We start from the raw sequence: 18,734 nt of genomic DNA on the forward strand, positions 1-18,734 counted from the left end.
AATCCGCATAACTCTTTTGTCTTGATTGTGTTACTTTCAGCCTGTCACGAATAAGTCGAACCTTCTCTTTAGCTTCCTTGATCAAGTCGGGTCCAAATAAACTGCGCTCTCCAACTCCATCCCATAACAGCGGTGTTCTACACTTCTTACCATACAGTGCTTCGAATGGAGCCATCTCAATGCTAGATTGATAGCTATTGTTGTAGGAGAACTCGGCATATGGTAGATTCTCATCCCAACTAGATCCATAATCTAGAGCACGAGCTCTCAACATGTCCTCTAATATTTGGTTTACTCTTTCAGTCTGCCCATCGCTCGTGGGTGAAAAGTCTGTACTAAACTCCAATCTAGTACCCAATGATTCATGCAATTGACGCCAAAAGTGAGAAGTGAATTGAGTACCTCTATCGAAACAATTTCCTTCGGAACTCCATGCGAACACACAATCTTGTTCATATAAATCTTGGCTAATTTGGCACTTGTGTATGTGGTCTTCACAGGTATGAAGTGAGCTACTTTGGTCAAATGATCAACAACAACCCAAATTGAATCATACCCAGATCTAGTCTTGGGTAATCCCGTGATGAAATCCATTCCAATCTTGTCCCACTTCCAATCGGTATGGGCAATGGTTGTAGCAATCCTGCTGGTTTCTGATGTTCAGCTTTTACTCTACTACACACATCACATAGGGCAATATACTCCGCAATTTCTCTCTTCATATTAGACCACCAAAATCTATCTCGCAAGTCCATGTACATCTTAGTATTACCCGGATGAATAGAATACGGAGAATCATGAGCTTCTCGTAGTATCGGCTTTCTAATCTCGTGGTCATTGGGCACACATAAACGCTTCCCAAACCATAGTGTTCCTTGTTCATCCAAACGGAAACCTTCCGCTTTTCCCTTGCTCATGTTCCCTTTTATTTCTTCCATCCCACTGTCTCCTTTCTGGGCTTCTCTGATTCTATCAAACAGAGTTGGCATCACTTCCATTGATGCTAAATATCCTTGTGGCACTATTTCCATCCTGAGATCCTTGAATTGTTCACACAAATCCAAAGGTATCTCTCCTGCGGTTATACCATTCACATAAACCTTACGGCTAAGTGCATCAGCTACCACATTTGCTTTTCCCGGGTGGTATTGCAAATTCATATCATAATCCTTTATGAGTTCCAACCATCTCCTTTGTCTCATATTCAACTCCTTCTGAGTGAATATATACTTCAGACTTTTATGGTCGGTGTACACATCACAATGCTTCCCCATCAGATAATGTCTCCACACCTTGAGTGCGTGCACGACTGATGCTAGCTCCAAGTCATGGGTAGGATAATTCCTTTCATGATGCTTAAGTTGGCGTGAGGCATATGATACTACTCTCCCATCTTGCATCAATACACTACCAAGTCCTTGACGAGAGGCATCACAATAAACTTGGAAATCCTTCTGGATATCAGGCAAACACAAAACAGGTGCACTTACAAGGCGTTGCTTCAATTCCTGAAAGCTGGCTTCACAAGCATCGGTCCAAATGAACTTCTTCTCCTTCTTCAATAATTCGGTCATTGGTCTAGCAATCTTGGAAAAGTTCTCTATGAATCTCCGATAATATCCTGCAAGTCCTAAGAAGCTTCGGATATCTCCTCGCATTTTTAGGTGTCTCCCATTCAGTCACGGATGCTACCTTGCTTGGATCCACTCGCGACACCTTTCGCTGAAATTATATGTCCAAGAAATCCCACTTTGTTTAACCAAAACTCGCATTTGCTAAATTTAGCATACAACTTGTGTTCCCTAAGTTTCTCCATGATCAAACGCAAATGCTTCTCATGCTCATCTTCATCTTTAGAGTATATCAATATATCATCAATGAATACCACTACGAATTTATCCAAGTACTCCATGAATACCTTGTTCATCATGGTCATAAAATATGCTCTGGAGCATTTGTTAGTCCAAAAGGCATAATCTGTATACTCATATAAACCATACCTAGTAGTGAACGCGAGTCTTAGGTATATCCTGCTCTCGAATCTTCAATTGGAAATAACCCGATCGAAGATCGATCTTAGAGAACACCTTTGCTCCTTTCAATTGGTCAAACAAGTCATTGATATTGGGCAGCGGGTACTTATTCTTAATGGCCACCTCATTGAGAGAGCGGAAATCCATAACTAGTCTCTTAGTAGAATCCTTCTTCTCCACAAATAAAACAGGCGCTCCCCAGGATGATGAACTAGGCCGAATAAAACCCTTTTGCAGCTTGCTCTCTAAGTTGTTTCTTCAGCTCTTTCAGTTCCTCTACATCCATCTTATACGGTCTCTTAGCTATGGGTCCGGTTCCCGGCATCAAATCGATAAGAAATTCAACATCTCTATCAGGTGGCATTCCTGGCAATTCCTCTGGGAACACATCCGGATACTCTCTCACTATAAGAACATCCTCTATGCTAACCCCCTTAAGAGAATTAACCTTGGTACCTCTAAGTTCAAAGGTTGATTTGAAACGGATGCGTTTCATCTCCGGGGTTGTAAGCATTATTGATCTCTTAGCACATTCTATAACGACTTCATATTCAGTCATCCAATCCATTCCTAGGATAACATCTAAGCCTTGTGACTCCAAAACAACTAGGCTAGTGGGAAAACTATGTGCTCCAATTTCTAAGATTAAACGACGACACCCAAAGGCTGCTACCAATTCTCCACCGGGAGAACTAATTCTGACGGGTGTGTTGATGGTTTCAGTAGGTATTCTATTTCTATCCACAAATACCCTTGATATGAATGAATGTGATGCACCAGTATCAAATAGTACGAGTGCTGAAAAATTGTTGAGCAAGAACGTACCGATCACTGCATCAGGTTCATCATAAACTTCTTCCACATTGACATGATTAACATGCCCCTTCTGGAATGGGTTCGGCTTGTTCCCGTCATTCTTGTTCTTCTCAGGGCAGTCTCTTGAATAATGCCCCGTCTTCTTGCAATTGAAGCACTCCACCTTGCTAATATCCCTCTGAGTGAAATCACTGTTGCGGTTCTGGTCATTACCTCTTCCAAAATTGTGGTGGTTGTGACTCTTGTGGCCATTATGGTGGCGGCCATTTCCTCCATGGTTGCTGTGTCCGTTGCTTCCATGTTTATGGTGTCCAGAATTTCCATTCCCATCATTGAATGAACGTGTCTTCTGTTGCGGCCCTGAGTTGTAGTTGTTGTGCTTCCTCTTGCGGTTCTCAGCTTGCTTCTTCTTTCCCTCAAGGATTCTAGCCTTGTCCATCAGTGTCTGGAAATCAGGAACATGAACCACTGACAGTTGAACAGCAAGCTCATCATTCAAGCCATCCAGGAATCTCTCTTTCCTCTTTGCATCAGTATCCACATCTTCTGGCGCATAGCGTGCCAAATTGCTGAAATCCTCTATGTAGTCAGACACTGTGCGGTAGTTCTGTCGCAGGTTGCGGAACTCCCTTCTCTTCAAGCTCATAACTCCAGATGAAACATGAGCTGTGCGAAAACCCTCTTGGAACATCTCCCAGGTGATGCCATCAATAGGATGGGTTATCTGGAAATTGTCCCACCAAGAGGTTGCGGGTCCTTCAAGCAAGTGAGCAGCAAATCTCACCTTCTCCTCATCGGTACATCCCACAGTTACTAGATCTTTACTCACAGAACGCAGCCAATCGAGAGCTATCATTGGCTCAGGTGCACTAGAGAACTTGGCAGGCCTCAACCTCAGAAACCTTGTGAGCATGTCCACATGTGGAGGTGGATTGTTGTTATTATTGTTGTTATGGTTCTGATTGTTGTTCGCCATGAACTGAGTCATCACTTGCATCAATCGTGTCCGTGCTGCCAACATCCGTTGCATATCATTATTGTTGTTGCCGTGTTGTCGTTGTTGTTGTTGTTGCCGGTGCGTGCACGTCGAGGCGGCATCTGTTTGGATCAGCATAGATGAGTTTTAGATAGATAGAACTACAGGGAAAAGACTACCCATACTAATCACAAACATGGCAGCAAGCATTCACACCAAACATATCACACAACAATCAAACAAGACATCCCTATAACAAAGACAGAATCTGTCCAGAATTTTACTACTGTGAAAACGTATTTTACAGAGGCACTTAAATACGTCTGAAAAATTAGTCAATTTTTGTGCATGTACAGGAACGAATTCCGCACCTAACCTGAATTTTTCGTGATTTTTAGAGTTACCAGTAAAACATGAAAAATCGCGTGGTAAACAGCAACATCTAGAAAACTGCACCTCATTCAATTCAACATTTTATGGAAAACGCCTTTAATATTATAAATTCTCACGAAAATTCCTAACAATTTGAAGATCAAAGAATAACAGATCCTAAGAAAATTCTTGGCCATACCACAAGGCGATATGGTCAATATCCTAACTATCACGAATATCGATTTCCTAGCGAAGAATTAATGGCGGGCAAATCCTAGTTAAACTTTGAAGAGTTTGAGGAGTTCGGGACTCTCATACACTTGCGCTTCTTCGAGCGATTGTTCATTGCAGGTCGCACATCCTCCCTTAGGATCTTCCTCGCCATCGGAAATAATGTAGGACACCTCCTCGGGGTCCTCCTCTTCATCTTCAGCGTTTGCACCACCTTTGATTCCATCACCATCCTCATCATCTTGTTCATATTTTCGAACCAGTAATCCAATAGAGGTTTTGACTCATTAACTAAAGTGGGTGATGAACATCTACTGTTTTGAATAGAGAAGAGTGAGAAAAATGATAGATATAGAATTATGAGAAATGAAGAGCGAGAAGATAGAAGAGAAAATTAAATAAGTTTTCAGTTCCTATGGTCATCCTAATCTACTCCATTTTCTAAGGTCACGAACCTACAGTCAACACAATGCTCTGATACCATCTGAAGCGATTCAACCCGGTAAGGATTGGATCTCTGTGCATAATGTGCTAGTCCCCGGATCGACTCGCTAGCACACACGATTCGATGAATAAACAGAATAGCAAATGCGTCATTTATTACAATGTATGATCCGAATATATTTATTACAACTTGCATAGCTCATGGCTAGCTCAAATAATAGAGTTCAAAGCGGAAAACAAATAAATTCAAAGAGCTCCATCACGCCACAGGCGAACATGTTGAGTGGAAGCTCGCTACCTAAAAGCGATACCTTACTCGTCCTCGGAGTAACCTGCAACATAAAACGTTGCAGCCACGCAGGGTCAATACATTTGGAATTGTATTGGCAAATGTCACTATTTGGTGGATATATATAATGGCGCCTAACAACTACGTGCTCATTTGGCAGCTGGAGTTTAGGCTCATTTGCGGAAAGCAATATTTTCCCTATCTTTTATAAATCATTTTATTTCTTTAGAAACATCGTTTAAAAACATATTAGCACAACCCATGCTGCAGCAAGACAGTCGGCTTCATATGCTCCTAAACATCTATGGACATGCTAGCATAGACCCATGTAGACACAAGCCAGCCTGGCTTTGCATGCTCCTAAACCCATTGTTTGTCCCATCAAGTTTTATTAAGAAATTGGAATGCTGAGATCTTCCAAACAGTAACATGCCTAGTTGCTCATAGTTGTCCGTAACCGGGGACACGGCTAAGTACTTAGTTTGACACTCTCGAGAGGATTGTACACTTTACCCACATGACCTAGTCAGCCCCTTTTACCATGATGCTCAATTTGCTCAAATGGTCGGGAAAAGACCGAGTCGAGACCGTTTTCGAAGTAGGACCCCAAGCCATCCGGACGGACCCATGCCAACCTACACAGCCTACATCCGCTAGTCACGTCAGGTTGGGTTCCTACAACTTACTTAGTCAAGCCAGAGCCCATATGACATGCGGCTGTACACGAAAACTACTAAACAAGAAACCTGTCCAATCTCTTTGATCCCTGGGCGGCAATCCCCACCATTGTTCACCGTGCAGACGCTCCCGTCTTACCAATCCGCCCAGGTGTTTCATTATTTAGGTTGTTTTCATTATATCAAACATATACTTTTATTCATCTAAACTTATCATGATAACCCAATCCACGCATCTAAGATAGCATTGCTAAGCAAACAACAATACGGTGGCGACAAAAGAATCAAGTGTTGAACATGTGGTTGTTCTAATAGGTGTTCATAGCATAGCAATATATATTTTTAAAACAATCCTACACATGGATAGCTACTGAAAATAACTACAAAGTGCATAGAAAAATAGTAGGACAGAACGGTGTGTGACACTTGCCTTCGTTGTTGTTCAGACAATCACCGCGAGTCGCACTCGTTGCACTCCGGACAATCTACGAGACAAACAAACAACGTACCATGAACACGGCGTGTACATGGATATGCACAAACAAGAAAAACATGAATGCAATATGTATCTTAATCGAGATCACACCACTTAGTTGTTCTGTAGTTGTCTACTACATGCATGATGCCATGAGTTCTGTTTTATAACCTTGTTAACGCAGATTGCGTATTACTATCGTCTCATAAGATAGACTAAACCGACATGAAGTAAAGCACCAACTATAACGTAGTAACAAAACATAGATCTTAGTACTACTAGATGAAGGGTTTCATTTGATAGCATTAGTAAAAATAATCTTGCGAAAATAATTTGTAGAAATTATTTTATAACCGAAAATCGATGTTGCGGATCATAGAAATACTACGAAAACAAAGTATGCAAAACCGACATGCAAAATATCTAAAATAATCTACGCATTTTACTGATTCCAACGATATATAATTTGTCGACAACCGACGTGTAAAAATCATAATATGGATTTTATAATACGCGGTTAAAATCTAGTGGTGTCCGAAAAGTTGTCCGAACAAGTTGCTCGGATGAAAAAACTTCCTACACGAAAGTTGTAGAGAATCTAATTACAAACTTAACGCAAGAACCAGTATTCGAAACGGAGCTTTAGATCTATAGTTACGTAATTTCAAAATTTGTACCGAGCTAGCTCAACTACGTAACACGATTCAGATTTGATTTAGGGATTACCGTGGCGCGAGAGAGGATGGCGAGAACTGGTGCGGCGGGGCCTTCGCGTGTGCAGCCGTGCGTCGCGCTACGCGAGAAATAGCAGCGGCAGAGAAGCAGCGCTGCGCGTTTGCTGTGAAGGAGATGGCGCACGGCCTGGGGTGCGGCTGGGGAGCCCCGGGCAGTATTTATAAGGGGCTGGGTAAGCTAGGGTTTGGGGTGGCCGGGTGGGCCTTGGGCCGGCGGCGCGCGGGAGTGCGGGGTCGCTGCGTTGAGCTGGGCCGTTCGGCCGGCGCGTTTTTTCTTTTCTTTTATGTTTTCTTTTATTTGCAAAGCCCCTTTTTAGCACCAAAATAAATCAGAAAAATACAAATAAAATATCTGTGGATTCCTTGTGAAAAGGGCTTCATTTTGAAACAACTTTTAAATTAAAGTAAAACTTTTATAAAACTAAAGTTTGGCATACATGCCTAAGTGGATTTTAGGATTTGAGGTTTTGAAATAACGTTTGAATTTCCCTAAAAAGCAAAGATGCCATGATGCTTATGAATGCAATGCATGATATTTGAAAATTTAAAATTGGGATGTTACATGTGGCCCCCTCGGCCGGCCTCCGACGCTCTCCTTCGGACTACTTATTCGCCTCGACCTAAAAACGCCTGGAGAGAAGTCGAAGTCGCCAGAAACCCTCCAGAACGCCGCCACATCGCGAAACTCCGTCGCGCAGAGCCGAAGTCTCCGTTCCGGCACTCCGCCGGGACGGGGAATTGGAGGAGATCATCACCGCCATCACCGCCAACGCCTCTACATCAACCAAGCAATGTTTCCCCCATCCATGTGTGAGTAATTCCCCGCTCGTAGGCCGAAGGGGATGGTAGGGATTGGATGAGATTGGTCATGTAATAGCATAAGATTGTTAGGGCATAGTGCCTAGTGTCCGTAGATGGTACTTTTATGATATTGTTGCAACTTGTTATGCTTAATGCTTGTCAAGTAGGGCCCGAGTGCCATGATCTCGGATCCGAACATGTTATTATTTCATCATGATATTCATTGTTTATGGTCTTACTCGCAAGTTGTATACACATGTCGCTGTCCGGAACCAATGGCCCCGAAGTGACGAAATCGGGACAACCGGAGGGGATGGTAGTGATGTGAGGATCACATGTGTTCACTGAGTGTTAATGCTTTGCTCCGTACTCTATTAAAAGGAGTACCTTAATATCCAGATAGTTTCCCTTGAGGCCTTGGCCACACCGCCGGTAGGACAAAAGATGTTGTGCAAGTTTCTCATTGCGAGCACGTACGACTATAATTGGAACACATGCCTATTGATTGATTAGTACTTGGACACCGTTTTATTATTATCCGCAAATGCCCCGCTATGATTGTTACATGAGTTTCTCTCATCCATGCAACGCCCGTTAATCCGTCCCCGTGCCTACGGTATTTTAATCCTCGCTGTTTACTAAAATCACTACTCTCTGTCTTTGTTACTCTGCTCGTCGTTATTTCACTATCGCTATTACTATAAAACTGTTACTATCGATAAACTCTTGCGAGCAAGTCCGTTTCCAGTGCGACTGAATTGACAACTCCGCTGTTAAGGCTTTTAAGTATTCTTTGTCTCCCCTTGTGTCGAATCAATAAATTGGGTAATACTTCCCTCGAAGACTGTTGCGATCCCCTATACTTGTGGGTCATCAGTACTTCTTCGGTGTTCAAAGCCCAGTGTGGCGACGGAGGCGGCGGTGATACGATGGTGTTGGAAGATGCGCGGCTTCTGGATCCGGTTCTTGTACTTGGTTGGTGACGATGAAGGCGATGGGCTTGATTGCGTTTTGGAAGTATGGTGTGAGGTCATTCTTGCAGAAGTCTGGGATCATATTGTATTTTTTCTTTATTTTTGAAATCATTTGTAATCGGTTTCACAAATGAATTTCATCAGTTGTTATCTAAAAAAATTCCACGGTAGACCCTAAGAATAAGTGCGGGTATGCGAGCTACCGCTTTGTAATGTGTTTCGAAAAAAATGCCTCTAGAAATTTCTCTTTGCAAAGTCGAAATACTAGCGGGCCTAATTTAGCCCATGTTGGATAACAGCCAGCCCAAAGGAGTGAGGAGATCGTACTGGACTCTTGGCCTAGGCCCTTAACACTGTGTGTGTATAATAATACGTACTCCGTAATAACAAAATAAATAAATGAAGTGTCCCCTTTCCGGTCGCCTTGTGCCTTTCTCCCCCTCCAAGTAAACTCCGTTTCCCACTGCTCCGACGCGCCGCCGATTCGCCAGCCATGGTGACCGGTGAGTTCCCCTCCGCCCCTTCCGATCCCTCGGTTCATCCCGCCGAAGCATCGATCCGACCGCCACGCCGCACCTCCGCGGATTTGCTTTTGAATCGGCGTCTGCTTTTCATTTTCGTCTGCCCTATTTTCTTCTTGCGACGGCTTACGCTTGCTCGGTTAGATCTGCCTCCTGGCGTAGGGTAACCCGGACGTCTACAGCGATGGGAGCGCCGGAGAGCCGTGTGCTAGCAGGGTTTCAGTTTGGCTTAGTGGAGTCCAAGGAAATATGAATTTAGCTAGGGTTTAGGATTAGCTGCCTAGATTTGGGCTCTCTGCTGCACGCGCTGGGCTTCTCGTTCTGTTCTTGACCGCATTTGTGATACTTCCAGATGTGTGCGCTAGTGCCTTATGCTGAATACGGAGTCTCAGTTCGGTGTTCAATAAGATATGTATGTGTGCAGTGGTGGGATCCAGTGTTTCGAAAATGAGTGTACAGAGGTTCCGTTCAATAGAAAACTAAGGCTTGCAATAGCCAAGGTCCAAGAAGGTGTCGGGCGAGCCCCAATAAGTTTAGCAAGCCCCAACGGCAACAAGAATAGAGACATCCAGCAGTTCGCATAGGGAAAAGTATAGGTGCGTCGATGATCACATATTTGCAGTGTAAATAGAACGGTAGTTAATAGAAGCTTCTAGTCAGAATAATTTATTTTCATTAAATTGAGAAAGCATCTGCACCTGATTCTGGACTCAACATTTGGCTTAGCTCCCTACTAAGAAGCAACAGTGCACACTGCTAAAGTGCAGTAGAATTGGCCGTATAGGGAGTGCACCAGCATCTTTTAGAACAGGAGGCAGGAAGTGCAGGAGTGGAGGGGCACCAAAACAGCCTGTAGTGAGGGATTATGTGTACATCTTCCCTGTGCGCGTCGATCCCGAACTTCACGTTGTTATGTGAGCTATATGATGTGTAGAGGATGGATATAGTATAGGATCTTGTTAAGTCCTTACGCAAACTACTTACAGTAATTTGTTAAATGCACTTTTAGCTAGTCTCCGAAAGAAGACAACTGAGGTCCGCGTGCCAGTCTAGGGCCTCTTTCAGTCGCAGGATTCTCAAAGCAAATGAATAGGAAAATCGCAGTATTAGGGTGTAATGTCCAGTTGATTCCTACATGATTAGGAACCTACATTAATTTGCATCAAACATTCGCAGGATTCTCAAAGCACATGAATAGGAAAAGCGCAGTATTAGGGTGTAATGTCCAGTTGAATCCTACATGATTAGGATCCTACATTAATTTTTTGCATCAAACAACGTGTGGTAGTAGATTTGTAGTATTAACATATTTTGGTGTTTTCTTGGCATAAGAGAAGTGTGTTTCATACTTTCATACTTAAACAAACTTGTCTTCTTACCGTAACTAATGCTTTTGAAATGCTTTCCAGTAAGTGTGAAATGGCAGAAGCAGGTCTTTTCAGACATAGAGATTGACACCAGCCAGTCTCCCTTCGTTTTCAAGGCCCAGTTGTACGCACTGACTGGTGTACCCCCAGAACGGCAAAAAATTATGGTGAAGGGTGGAATATTGAAGGTAGAATATTTTGATGATATGCTTCAAGGATCTTAGACTGAATTGATTTTTGTCGTGCATGCCATATTTGACGTGGCTGTGTATAACCACTTAATATTCTCCGTACAATGCAGGATGATGCAGATTGGTCTACTTTGGCAGTGAAAAATGTGAGAAGCTCAACTTGTCTTCCATGTGCAGTTTCATTTTACTGAACCTTACCAGTCTATTACATTCCACTACACAATACACACTCTGTTTGTCTTGGTTTTGCTTAAATAATATTGAAGGATCCAAATGCACTACACAGGGTCAAAAGTTGATGATGATAGGTACGGCTGATGAGATTGTGAGAGCTCCAGAGAAAAGTCCAGTGTTCGTTGAAGATCTACCAGAAGAAGAGCAAGCTGCTGCATTGGTCCGTATGGCATTCTTGTTATAAGCATATATATGATGTAGATTGGTAGGCCTTGATCTCAAGTTACTAATCCCAGGATGATTATAGTCTCACGGAATAAAATGGAGCTTGAAAGCATAATGCTACTATATGAATCATACCAAATGTCGTCCTGACAACGTCTGCTGCACTTTACACTTGCTCTTTCATGTATTAAGAACATAGCAATCTAAGTGCAGCAAATAATAGTAGGCTGGTACATTTCCTGGCTGGCGATGGTATGCTCCAAACTTGTTGATCGCATTAGATATAATATAATTTTTTTTCTTAGACAGCCAGTTTATGCAAGTACGATGCTGATCATTAATTGCTTTAAAAAAGATGTTGATCATGAACCAATATAACCAGTCAGCAGTGTCGGTAGTAGTGTACGCTGCCAAGTACAACTATTATAGTCTTTTAAGAAATCATCTGTAGATATTATTTCTTGAAATTTAGCTGGCTATATTTAAATTATACCCTAAACCATTGACTTCAGTACTAGTGTGCTATTTTTATTTTGGTATTCTCTATCTCTGCTACAAGTAAGGTTGTTCTTGTGACTTCCAGGGGCACAGTGCTGGTCTCTATAACCTGGGGAATACATGTTACATGAATTCCACTTTGCAATGTCTGCATTCTGTTCCAGAGCTAAAGTCAGCATTACTGAGGTTCCATTAAACACTCCTCCCCTCCAGGCCTACTGACCTAGTAGCATTGATTTTAATATAGTTTTTCTTCTTGTTGATCTCATTATCTTTTGCTAATGCAGTTACTCAGATAATGTGAGAGGTACTGGTGTGGATCAAACTTCCCATAGTTTAACAGTTGCTACCCGTAATACTTTTGGAGAGCTTGATCAAAGCGTTCGACCAGTTGCACCTCTACACTTCTTACAGGTCAGCAGTCAGCTTTGCCTATTCAGCTCTCAAATCTGAAGCTAGTGAAATACTTACTAGGTCTGTTAGTAGTAGAGGAGCTCCATATGCTACTGTTATGGTATTCTATAATTAGATTAGAATTTAGAAGTACTATTTGTTTCGATAGTTCTTTTGTTACCTACTGTGTAGGTCAAATTATTTTGAACTTGAACCATTATTATGTTCAAAGGCATCATGATTTGTTACGTAAGTGACTTTACAATATTATGGTCAAAGTCTCCTATCAAAAGACGATAAAAACTCAACAACTTTTTGCTATGTGTTCAATATGTATTTTAAACTTCTATTGTCTGAAATGCTAAATCCACCATAGCAAAAGAATTTGCAACACAAAACTTGCTAGTACTTTTTTCTTTTTAAAATATGCCAAGTACAATTTAAGTGTTCATGATCCAACTTGATCTAATTGCATTAGGTAATAGAATTGTAGGCCTGGTTGTATTTGCGTCGGTGGAGGACTTGAGGGGTCTTGTGTTGGGTTCCAGGAACAGCTTGTAATTTCAGTGTGGAACATGTATATTAGAAGTTCGTAGCTTGTTGGACCTCAATGAAATTTGATGTTAGTCAACAATTCTCCATTGGCCCAGAGAGTTATAATTGTGCAGCAGTAGGAAGACTAGTCGTACATCCAAGCACTTACAAACTTTTATGGTTCCCCTAACTGATTGTATAGTAGAATGACCAATAGGAGCTTGTTGTTGGATGTGATTGAGTTGCGGCTTTCCCTGTGTAGCACTAGCGCGCAACATTGACTTGGCATGCCTAGCTAAATGGGATGGGTGCGCATGGCACGCGAGCTTAATTAGTCACGTCGCTGTTCTAATCAGCTGACCCAACTTTCCTCTGGACATGTAGCTTCATTTGCCCCACACCATATAATTACACAGCACACATCCATCCTCCAAATCTTCTTCTGACCACATGATTCTGCACTGTTTGATACAGCAGCCTGCCATACTTTTGCACCGTTTCCTAGGGGTATGTGCAGCTATTTATCATGTGTTCAGTAAACATTTTCTCCAAGTTATTTAGAAATAACTACAGTATCAGATTTCCTAAATACATGTAACATGCTTATTATATAACTGCCTGGTTATTTAACAATGACCAGGTTTTCCGTTACAACTACCAGGTTCTTTGTAAGAAGTTACCAGATTTTTGATACAGAGTTACAAGGTTTTATTACACAACTAGTAGGTCGTAGAACCAACTACCAGGTTGCTTAGAAACAACTACCGAGGTTTCCAATAAAACTAGGAGTACATTTTTTTTGATTGAGCAAACAAGCATTTCCAGTAAAACTACTATGTTGTTTAGAAACAAGTCCTCCCTCCGATCCATAATAAGTGTCAGGGGTTTAGTTCAAATTTGAGCTATTTTTTTTTTGAAACAGAGGCAAAAGCTTTGCCTCATCTATTAATTAAGAAGAGAGTGCTCAGTTTTTAGGAGAAAACCGAGCGAAAACCTACAGCGACAGGACCAAGCCCACACACGCCCACAACCAAGACACTCCAACACCCTGACACTAACAAACACTCGGACACGACACTCCAACACCGAGCCGTAAAGGACAGGCTACGACATTGGGGGGCACCCGTCAACCAACTGCGGATCCAGGGTAGGCAGTAGCCAAGGTGGCGAGAAAATCGCAAACTTCTCTGGTGACGACCGCTCCAGGCACCGTTGACAACAGTCCAGACTTAGGAACCCCATCACCAATAGGAACCACCTGCCTGTCGAACTCAGGCAAGAGAGACTGCAGCGTCAACAACACCACACTTCTCAAGGCCAAGACACGCCGGAGACGCCACATCTAAAACCCCGGCACTTACTATGGATCGAAGGGAGCACCAGGTTCTTTGATACGGCTACCAAGTATTCCAAAAAGTAAGAGGTTCTTCAGTACAATTACAAGTAGAACTATTAGGATATTTAGAACCCTACTGCGAGATTTGCTGGCACAAACAAGTACACATTTTCCAATAAAGGTACCAGGTTGCTTAGAAACAACTACTTCCTCCTATTCATATTACTTGACACTAATGTAGATATATCTAGAGTTCTAGACACATTTTAATTGTAGATGCATCCATTTTAGTGGCAAATAATATGGATCGGAGGGAGTACTAGATTTTCCGATGCTATGAAGAAAAAGGGGTTCCACTTTTCTGAATACAACCATCAGGTTCTACCGGGCTTTTCGATACAGTACCAGGTTTTCCGATGCGACTACAGATTTTGTAATGTACTCTGTCCAATGTAACAAAAAAAGAGATCGTGTTAATGTATACAATAGCATAGTTAGCGTTTGTAAAAGAATTCTTTAAACACTATTTGGTGTAAGAAAAATCTTGCATGTTAACAAATACAAAAAATAAATGCAAAAATCATCATTTTGAGAGGTTATACGAAATAGAGAGGCTTTAAGTACAGTTAAAATGTCTAATTGTTGCAGCAACCGTTGTAGAAAGCACTGTAGCGGTTTGTTCTGCTGGTGGAGAAAACAACTTGAACACAGTGCTGTAGCAATGCTGCAAAAAATCTTGCATCTTAACTCTTAAAACATCATCATTTTGAAAAAATCATCATTTTGAGAGGTTGTAGGAAATAGAGGCTTTAAGTACAGTTAAAATGTCTAATTGTTGGAGCAACCGTTGTAGAAAGCATTGTAGCAGTTTGTTTCACTGGTGGAGAAATCAACTTGAACACAGTGCTGTAGCAATGCTGCAAAAAGACAAGTTGCAGGCAATGTGGCCACATATACACTGTAGCGGCGTACACTGCAGCATGTGATGTCTCTCCCTGCAGTCCTATGTTGAACGGACCACAGGACCAGCTGCTCTGATGCTCAATAGATTCACCTTTTATTGTTTCTTACCCTTACTCTTTATTTTGTGGTTTATTTAATGCTGTAGAACAAACCTATTTACAATTAACTGCACTGAGGTAAGGCTACGATATGGCTGGAACTGCTGCTGGTGATGACCTCTTAAGAATAGGCCTCATAAGAACTGTCTAACCATTATTTGATCTAACTTTGTGCAGATGCTGCGGAAAAAATACCCCCAGTTTGCCCAGCAGCAAAATAATGTTTACATGCAACAGGTTCCTTCCATTCGCCTAGGATTATGTTTTAGCTTATCTACTGCTGAATTGCTAATGGTAAATGTGACTTGCAGGATGCGGAAGAATGCTGGACGCAGTTGGTGTACACACTTTCTCAAACTCTTACATCAGAAGCAAGGTAACTTGTGAAGTTTTGACCTAATTCTCCCATCTATTCACTTGTAGCACTTGCCATGTTATGACATTTTTGTTTAGTTTTGTGTACGATATTTTGGGTAGTCACGCACTACGCAGTTGTGGAGTAGTATTAATTTTTCCCTTTCTCCCTTGGGGCGAGACCCCCCTTTGAGCAGCAGCTTAGTGTTACTTATCATGTTAGCAGTGGGCGTACTACCAGTTGTGTTGTGTATGGGTGGCAATATTCCATTTAATACTATTTGGCTTCTTTGACAGTGAACCTACTGCCAGTCAGATGAAAGAGCTTTTTGGGATTGATCTTGTGAGCAGGTTCTCTCTCCCCCTCCCTCCCTCCACTCGGAGCTGTCTTTTATGCTTATATATGTTTGTTTTGTTGAACGATTAATACTGTACCGTATTTCTACTATTTTTGTACAGTACACTGATAGCTATTTGGCTACAACTTGCAACTTTCTTAGGCACGGGACCTTTGCGGATAATGCTACTTTTATACAGCGATTAGAATAACTAGGATTTCTCTTGCATTTCCTCAACACCCAAACGATATAGAGCACTTACCAAAGTCCCCTGTAAAACTGATGATACAACATGTCCACAAACAGACCTGAAGCTTATTTTATCTTTCATGTACAAAGGACCGTGTGTTGTTCTTAGACAAGGCAGCTAGATTACTCATTTAAATATAATGTAGCTATTCATAATGAAGATGAGAATGCTCTAGTGTAGTTCTATTTGTTACTGATGACTTTTATTTGCAGGGTACACTGTGCAGAAAGCGGTGAGGAGAGTTCAGAGGCAGAGTCAGTTTATTCTCTGAAGTGCCATATATCTCATGATGTGAACCACCTTCATGAAGGACTGAAGCATGTGAGTTCCATTTATGATTTGATTATTCTTTTGTTTTACGTCAAGTAATTTTTCGCTTTGTGCTGATTTGATACCTCCTTTTCTTGGTTACTTGGTTCACATATAATTTTTCGCTTTGTGCTGATTTGATACCTCCTTTTCTTGGTTACCTGGTTCACATATCTTGTGTTCTATGGCCTCAGAGTTTATGCTAATTATTCTTCATGTATTTTTTCTAAAGGGTTTGAAGACAGAACTTGAGAAAGTTTCGCCATCACTTGGTCGAACTGCTGTTTACACAAGAGAGTCAAGAATAAACGACTTGCCTAGGCAAGAACATAACTCCCATTCATGATTTTGTTCTCATGTTAGTCAGAAATATCATGTATGTATTTTTTTCTTCAGGTACTTGACTGTGCAGTTTGTTCGATTCTTTTGGAAAAGGGAGTCAAACCAAAAGGCAAAGATTTTACGTGTATGTTTACCTCCATTGCTCTCTTTTTCTTAACAAGCTACAAATACCTTTGTGGAACATTATGAACGGAGTTTGTAAGGAGACACTTTTGTTACAAAATATGTTTGTAATGTACTTTTCTTTTCCTACCAGAAAGTGGATTATCCCCTGGAACTTGATGTATACGACTTCTGCTCAGATGAACTGAAACAAAAGCTCCAGGCTCCTCGACAGGTAGCTTTGTTTTCACTTTCAAATTTTAATTTGTTAACTCTACGCTGGTGCTGACTGGGATATTTAATTTGCATGTGAAGGTGATGAGAGATGCAGAAAATGCCAAGTTTGGTTTGAAAGTACAGGGGAAAACAAACAGCTTAAAAGATATCGAGGTAATGGTCTTTCTGCTAACCCAGAGTATCATTGAACTACATGGTCAAATTAGCATATACAATTGTTAAGAAATGGTGATTAAAGTGTTGTGGCAATTAGCAAATGCTAGTTAGGCACTTTCATTTATTCTTAGTCTCCAGCCTTATAACTACTGATGGACTATATTACATTTCATTTCAGGGCTCATCAACTAGTGCCGGAGAATCATCTAGCATGGACATTGACAAAGGCAAGGGATTGGTTTATGTTCTTATCTAGCAAAGCTGCTCACATGCTTATATTGTAATTAAGTAATAGTTATGTTTTATCTCTAATTATCTAAATTTAGTTCGCTTGCTTTCTAATGTTAATTTGTGAGCGCTCGTTAACGAAACTGCTCTGAGTAGTCACCTCCTACAGAAGAGATCAAACTCATTGCCAGTGGTGACTGACTAGGCTCTAAACTTTCATATGCAGCTGATTCTTCTATACCAAAGAAACAAATAACTGGGGTCTATGATTTAATTGCTGTCTTGACGCACAAAGGAAGAAGTGCAGATTCTGGCCACTACGTTGGCTGGGTTAAGCAAGATGACGGTCAGATCAACTGGTCTTATTGTTCAGTCGTTATATATCTGTAACCAAATACTTCCTGGGACTAGAAAGATTCTGACAGTTCCATGTAATTCAGGAAAATGGATCGAGTTTGATGATGACAACCCAAGCATACGCAAGGAAGAGGAGATTTTGAAACTATCGGGCGGAGGTGAGCAGCTATTTTGTTAAAGAACATTGACTCGCATAGTGAGCAGTTTAAAGAACATAATCTCGAATATGTTGTGAATTGTCCTTAAAGAAGCTCACGTTTCTTCTCTTAACAGGTGACTGGCACATGGCTTACATCTGCCTGTACAAAGCTCGTGTTATCTGAACCTAGGAGCTGAGAAAGTTTATGTGCTGAATTTGCTCTACATTTTCAAGTCGCGTATACATTTGCTTGTTCTTCTGCCACATGAGGGCATGTTTTGATGATTTGTCCACTTTGCTTCAAACGGAGGAGTCATCGGTGTTAATTGGGATGTGTACTTATTCAAAAGTCATCTCGAGTATTTACCAGCAGTCAACAAATATAGAGCAAAGTTGTTTTGAAGCTTATTATATTTGACAGTTAAGATATGATTTACGTATTTTCTTTTCCTAGCTATAACTTGGTGTTTTGCTCACTCTGTTAAACTAGCACGCATACCTTGGAACTAGTTGAAAACGGAATGGAAAGTTTCCGTCTGTTTCCTTCCGAAGAAAAAGGAAATGAAGAGCAAAAACAGGGGAAAAAGATAAACGAAGGTGGCATTTTGCGAAATATGAATGGAAACAGAAATAGTAAACAGAAACGGCGATGGAAACGGGAGCTATTTCTTTTGGAAACTGGAACGGGGCAAGGAAATTTTGGAGAAACAAATATGTAAATGTTTCCAGAGTATGTCTCTTGTGGCAGCTGCAGAGTAAACTTTGTGTAGGATAGCACGCCACTACACAGATCTATGCAG

At 41.4% G+C, this 18,734-nt stretch overlaps 1 protein-coding gene across 1 annotated transcript; it reads left to right on the forward strand.

The window, feature by feature from the left end:
- The first annotated feature begins 9,217 nt into the window (after positions 1–9,217).
- On the forward strand, positions 9,218–18,363 carry LOC124659842 (ubiquitin carboxyl-terminal hydrolase 7-like). The gene is made up of 18 exons (XM_047197662.1): positions 9,218–9,325; positions 10,753–10,898; positions 11,012–11,047; positions 11,188–11,295; positions 11,884–11,984; positions 12,086–12,212; positions 15,300–15,359; positions 15,434–15,498; positions 15,774–15,827; positions 16,277–16,385; positions 16,606–16,694; positions 16,770–16,839; positions 16,972–17,052; positions 17,133–17,207; positions 17,389–17,437; positions 17,665–17,784; positions 17,879–17,953; positions 18,069–18,363. The coding sequence occupies exons 1-18, from the start codon at positions 9,316–9,318 to the stop codon at positions 18,116–18,118; spliced, it is 1,425 nt and encodes a 474-aa protein (XP_047053618.1). The 5' UTR covers positions 9,218–9,315; the 3' UTR covers positions 18,119–18,363.
- Positions 18,364–18,734: the final 371 nt, after the last annotated feature.

This window comes from Lolium rigidum, chromosome 6 (genome assembly GCF_022539505.1).
Source record: "Lolium rigidum isolate FL_2022 chromosome 6, APGP_CSIRO_Lrig_0.1, whole genome shotgun sequence".
Taxonomy (NCBI): domain Eukaryota; kingdom Viridiplantae; phylum Streptophyta; class Magnoliopsida; order Poales; family Poaceae; genus Lolium; species Lolium rigidum.